The following is a 6,522-nucleotide window of genomic DNA, read 5'->3' as shown; positions in this document are numbered from 1 at the left end:
ATGGCTAATGAGCATATTTTCTTATTGCTTATTGGCTATTTGTATATGGTGTTTTTGGAGACAGTCTTTTAAAATCTTTTCCTATTTTTAAATAGGGCTGTCTTTTTTGACATATATTTTCATTGATTTCAAAGAGGAGGGGAGAGGGATAGAAACATCAAATGATGAGAGAGAATCATTGATCAGCTGCCTCCGGCACGCCCCCTGCTGGGGATCCTGAGCCCGCGGAATTGAACCAGGGACCCCTCAGTCCGCAGGCCAATGCTCCATTCACTGAGCCGAACCAGTCAGGGCTTGTCTTGGTTCTTTTATTCTATAGATATTGATATTAATGTTAATATGGGCTTGACTGTTTTTTTTTTAAATAAATCTTTATTCAGATTATTACAATTGTTTCTCCTTCCCCCCCCCCTCCACCCGGTTCCCACCCCACCTTCTGCCCTTACCTCCCCCCCACACTGTCCTCATCTATAGGTGTATGATTTTTGTCCAGTCTCTTCCTGAACCCCCCCCCCCCATACCCCTTTCCCCCTGAGAATTATCAGTCCAATCCCTTTCTATGCCCCTGATTCTATTATATTCACCAGATTATTCTGTTCCTCAGGTTTTTAATTCACTTGATTTTTAGGTTCACTTGTTGATAGATATGTATTTGTTGTTCATAATTTTTCTCTTTACTTTTTTCTTCTTCCTCCTCTTCTTAAAAAATACCCTTCAGCATTTCATGTAATCCTGGTTTGGTGGTGATGAACTCCTTTAGCTTTTTCTTATCTGTGAAGCTCTTTATCTGCCCTTCAATTCTGAATAATAGCTTTGCTGGGTAGAGTAATCTTGGTTGTAGGTTCTTGCTATTCATCACTTTGAAAATTTCTTGCCACTCCCGTCTGGCCTGCATAGTTTCTGTTGAGAAATCAGCTGACAATCGTATGGGTGCTCCCTTGTAGGTAAATAACTGTTTTTCTCTTGCTGCTTTTAATATTCTCTCTTTGTCTTTTGCTCTTGGCATTTTAATTATGATGTGTCTTGGTGTGGTCCTCTTTGGGTTCCTTTTGTTTGGGGTTCTGTGCGCTTCCTGGACTTGTAAGTCTATTTCTTTCACCAGGTGGGGGAAGTTTTTGGTCATTATTTCTTCAAATAGGTTTTCAGTATCTTGCTCTCTCTCTTCTTCTGGCACCCCCATAATTCTGACATTGGTATGCTTGAAGTTGTCCCAGAGTCTTCTTACACTATCTTCAACTTTTTGGATTTTTTTTTCTTTTTGCTTTTTCGGTTGAGTGTTTTTTGCTTCTTTGTATTTCAGTTCTTTGACTTGATTCTTGTGTTCCTCTAGTCTGCTGCTGAGTCTCTGTATAATATTTTTTATTTCAGTCAGTGTATGTTTAATTTCTAGTTGGTCCTTTTTCATATCTTCAAGGGTCTCGTTATATTTATCGGCCTTTTCTAGGATATTCTTGAAAAGCCTTATAACCGTGGTTTTGAATTCTATATCCAGTCGTTTGTTTTCCTCCATTTCTTTCGTTTGTGATCTGTTTCTTTGACGCCGCATTTTCACTGATTCCCTGAGTTGGTAGGGTAGATTTGTGTGCTAGGTTTCCTATATGGCCCAGTGGGTCGGCCTCCCCAGTTAACCTGAGGTGGACACTCTTGGTGCACCCCTTTGTGGACTGTGTGTACAGCCTTGTTGTAGTTAAGTCTTGATTGTTGTTGGTATCACTGGGAGGAATTGACCTCCAGGCCAGTTGGATGTGAGGATCAGCTGTGTCTACGCTGGGAGAAGTTCGGTGCTGGAGACAGCCTTATAGGATTAGACTTGCCAAATTGCAATAGCCTCTGTGCTCAGCTTGGATGGGGTGGAGTCTCAGGGCAGAGCAGACAGTCTTGGCTTCCAGTCAGCCTTGCCCTTGTGCGCGCGCACCTTCAGACCTCTGCCTTCCCCGGCTCCCGAGTCTCCGCCCGAGAGTCCAGATTCTCCCCACAAGAGCGTGGGTCCCCAGGGGCTCGCCTGGAACTGGGGTTCAGTGCAGTCAGAACTGGGGCTCAGTGCAGTCAGGAGCTTCTGACTCCCTTCCACTAGGGAAAGCCTGTGGCAACCTGAGCAGCCTTTGTGCGCACTGGCATGCGTGCGCCTCCTGACCTTTGCCCTCCCTGGCTCTCGAGTCTCCCCGAGAGTCCAGATTCCCCCCGTAAGAGCGCGTGTCCCCAGGGGCTCGCCTGGAACTGGGGTTCAGTGCAGTCAGAATTGGGGTTCAGTGCAGTCAGGAGCTTCCTACTCCCTTCTGCTAGGGAAAGCCTGTGGCAACCTCCGCAGCCTTTGTGTGCACTGGCTCGTGCCTCCAGAACCCTGCCTGCCGGGGCTCCCCCGGTCTCCCCGGGTCTCCGAGTTTCCGGGTGCCTTTCTCTCTAGCTGACAGTCCAGACTCCCCCTGTATGAGCCTGGGTCCACGGGGTTTCGCCCAGGACTGGGGTTCAGTGCGGTCGGGGGCTTCCTTCCCCCTCCCGCCAGAGAAAGTCAGCCAGGCTCTCAGCCGCCCTTCTCTCTGCACGCACAAAGACCCTTTGCCGTACCTCCAATTCTCTGTGAGCTTTTCTCTTTCCTTCTAGTTGTAGAATTTTCACTCAGCCAGCTTTCCTGTGGTTCTGGATGGTGTCCGTTCTGTCTTTTAGTTGTAGTTTTGAAATTGTTGTGTGAGGCAGCAGTTTAGGTGCTTACCTGTGCTGCCATCTTGGTTTCTCCTGGGCTTGACTGTTTTTAAAGTGATTTTTCATGGAAAAATGTATCTTAAATTTTTTTTTTTTTTGTACTTTACAGGTCACTTATGGTCCAGGCAGCTTTACCTACACACTTTTCCAACAGTTTCAACTTTGGCATTGAAGACTGTTCACAGTAATGGTGAGATTTGTTTATTTAACTACCTTCTCTTATAAGATCTAATGCTAGAGTACTTTATGTGGTTTTTAGAAATGTAAATGAACAAAGCACATTCTTTATAATGGAAATGCATAGGGTCTAAAGAGTATTGTTTCTTATTCTTTCTTTCTTCCTTTATTTATTTTTTCCATCATCATTTTTCTCCTCTATGCCTTCTACACTTCCAACCCCCAGTCCAATCACCACACTGTTGTCCACGTCCATGAGTTCTGTCTTTTTTTTTCTTTTTTGCTCAGTTTCTCCCCCTCAACCCTATTGTGTGTCAGGCTTATAACATGTAATCTTGGTTAATCCTCACACCAAGGAAGTTGTTATTTCCATTTTTACAGATGATTAAGTAATTCTCTGAGAGGCTGAGTGACTTGGACAGGGTCACACAGACAGTAAAGGTCACACAGACTGGGTCCTGAGCTGTCTGGATACCCTGATGTCTCCTCCTAATAGTCTTTTGGAGGCCTCTGCTCCTACCCTGACATAGTGCAGGGCTCCCTCTTCAGTCACTCTCCAGAAAGGGAGGAAGCGAAGCCCTGCTGAGCCCATGTTGTGCCTGTGGTCAGTTAAATCGTGCCTTTCCACATGGACTCTGCTTAGGCAGAATTGAAATCTCATTGTGTCCTTGAGCTTCTGGAACTCTGTGTGCTGGGCTTTACTTGCAGTGTATTTGCTTTCATTGTTAACCCCGCCTGTTGAGATGCCTGTATACCTTGCTTGAGAGGTCTAGCAGAGGAATCTGGTGGGCCTGGGCTCTTCCCTTTATGTATTCACTTGTTGGTTCGGTGATTCATTGATTCATAAGCTACTTACTCTGCCTTTTATCAGCCAGGCAGTGTCCCTGACCTGTGCTGATGAGAGGTAGGCCAGAGAGGAGTGCTCTTGGTTGAAGGATAGCCCTGCGGAAGGCCCTGGCTGGGGAAGAAATGTGACTGGCAGGATGATGGCACAATTTTCTGCTCCACCACTTTCTGCCTTTTCAAACATGGGCAAATGTCACCCAGGGGTGGGCAAACTTTTTGACTCGAGGGCCACAATGGGTTCTTAAACTGGACCGGAGGGCCGGAACAAAAGCATGGATGGAGTGTTTGTGTGAACTAATATAAATTCAAAGTAAAGGAGCGGAGGGGAGAGCAAGAGAACCCTCCGTTCTTCGGCTCCGCGGGCCGGATAGAACAGCCGAACGGGCCGGATCCGGCCCGCGGGCCGTAGTTTGCCCACGGCTGCCTTAGACCCTCAAGTTTCCGCATCTATAAAATAGGGTTAGTAGTTCCTGCTTTGAAGATTGTTGTATTAGTTCTTAAAATATTATATTCCTACAGAATACTAAAAGGTTTATATCTCAAAACCAGTTCCCTTTCCATCTTCCATCTTGTTACGTTCAATTCTTTCAGCTTCCTTCTGGTTATATTTCTAAACAGATCGTGTGTATTGTTTTTGTCTCTGTTAACATTGTTATGCTAATTGAAGAGCTCTCTTACACCTCCATCCCCGTTTTCCCCCAGTGTAGTTGTATGTACAATTTTGTTGGACTCTATGGATGATGTTTTCATTAAGGCTAAGTGTATATTATTATTACAGCCAAGCTAGTTAGTATTCTGTCATTACATTTTCTTCAACATTTTCTCTCCCCTAGAGTTAATTTTTGCCTTAATTTTTAAAAGTTGCTCTGTTTTCTTTGTACCTATTGCAATATTTTTCTAAATGCTGCAACAGATTGGTCAGAAATATAGCCATAATTTTTCTAAAATCTCTCAAAAGTCACTAATTAACCAGTTTGATTTAATAGAAGAGAATTAGAAGGAAGAAATTCTATCAGATGATGAAGTGAGACTTTCAGGGACAGACTCTTTTTCTTTGAAGAGGTCCACCCAATCTCTTTTAAAGAGATTATTTCTAAGCTCTAAAATGGACTTCCTTTTACTTTTGACAATTGGACCTTTTTAGCCTAAATACATTATTAGCTATAATAGTATTTGGATCTTTTGAAAAAAGATGAAAGAATTCTAAATCTGATGGTAGCGATTTTTACACTCAAAGTATATCAAGTATATCAGAGATTGCAATGCTAAATGGTGCAAGATAAAATTTATGTGCAGTTGATATTTTGTTGTAGATGGAGGAGGTTACAAGAAAAGCTAAAATGTGTCCCAAGAAATGGGGTTTGGAATGATCATTGAAGCCCTGGATTTATTTAAAATGAAAAGCCAACATTTTTTATTATTGAGTAATTCGCTAAGTGAATTCATCTAAGCCAGTCATCTAATCATCTAAGTCAGTTTCCACCCTCATGCTATTGAGTAATTCATCTGGGATTAAAATTTATGTTTAGCCCTGGCCTGTTTGGCTCTGTGGCTAGAGCGTGGGCCTGCGGACTGAAGGGTCGCAGGTTCCATTCTGGCCTAGGGCATATGCCTGGGTTGCGGGCTCGATCCCCAGTAGGGGGCGTGCAGGAGGCAGCTGATCAGTGATTCTCATCATTGATGTTTCTATCTCTCTATCCCTTCCTCTCTGAAATCAATAAAAATATATTTTAAAAAAATGATGTTTAACTCTCATCTACTAACTTGTCCCATGACTTTTGGCAAATCCCTAACCTTGTAGACCTAAGTATGTTGTGAAATGAAGGGGTTGGATGAAATGATTTTTAATTATTGATAGAGATTATTTTTTTCAGTATCTATTTACAGTGGAGATATTTTGGCAGCTTATTGCAGTCACTTAATATCAATTTTCCTCATATACTCAACCAGATTCTTTTTTGTTGCCACTAAGATCATTTCTGGTGTTTGGTCCTCTAGGACGAAGCAGTTGTTACCATATACTTCTTAATAACTTCTCATTGGCTTCCTGTTTGTCTAGCCCAGTAACCTTAAATGACCTTTTTCTCTCGAGAACTCACTTCCCTTCTCACTTCTCTTATAGTCACTAGGTTCTCCACTGAAATGCAAAAGCTTAAGCATGTATACTTTTTCCAATCAATATTTCTATTTCCTTGAGTCCACTGGTTCCTCTTACCCCTGCCATCTTCCTCACAGGACACCGCCATCCATGGCATTGATAAAAATGCCTGCCTCTAAGACATGGCCATTTAAAAACACCTTTTAAAGTGATACATATATATGGTTAAAAAGAATTCCAAGAAAACCCACAAAAAAAGCCAGTCTCATCTCCAACCTCAGATGTATATGAGGCAACCACTGTTAACAATTTCTTGTACATGTTTTTGTCTGGAGTTAGTCTGTAAAATAAATTCACACCCAGCCCTTCCTTTATTTTTTAAATAACGGGTAGGATGCTCTAGCACTGTTCTGTACCTTATTTTTCTAACCAAAAGAAACACTGTCCTCAAAATATGATTTTTAAAAATTCAGGATTTTTTTTGGCCCTAGCCGATTTGCCTCAGTGGATAGAGTGACAGCCTGCAGACTGAAGGGTCCCAGGTTCGATTCCGGACAAGGGCACATGCGTAGGAGGTTGCAGGCTCGATCCCCAGTAGTGGGCGTGCAGGAGTTGGCTGATAGTGATTCCTTCTCATTGTTGATGTTTCTATCTCTATCTCTCTTTCCCTCTCCCTTCCTCTCTGAAATCAGTTTAAAAAA

The 6,522-nt window shown here is 43.0% G+C and overlaps 1 protein-coding gene across 2 annotated transcripts in view; it reads left to right on the top strand.

Moving 5' to 3' along the window:
• The window catches only part of MRPS5 (mitochondrial ribosomal protein S5), a 34,783-nt gene that overhangs the window by 849 nt on the left and 27,412 nt on the right, over positions 1-6,522 (top strand). For both annotated transcript variants that reach the window (XM_080685293.1, XM_080685292.1), the window contains exon 2: positions 2,810-2,890. In XM_080685293.1, the coding sequence (XP_080541419.1) occupies positions 2,810-2,890 (81 nt within the window). The remainder of the gene's footprint in view (positions 1-2,809; positions 2,891-6,522) is intronic.

This window comes from Plecotus auritus, assembly GCF_963455305.1.
Source record: "Plecotus auritus genome assembly, chromosome: 8".
NCBI lineage: Eukaryota > Metazoa > Chordata > Mammalia > Chiroptera > Vespertilionidae > Plecotus > Plecotus auritus.
Note: the sequence above shows the minus strand (reverse complement) of the source record. Positions and strands in the feature narration are given on the sequence as shown.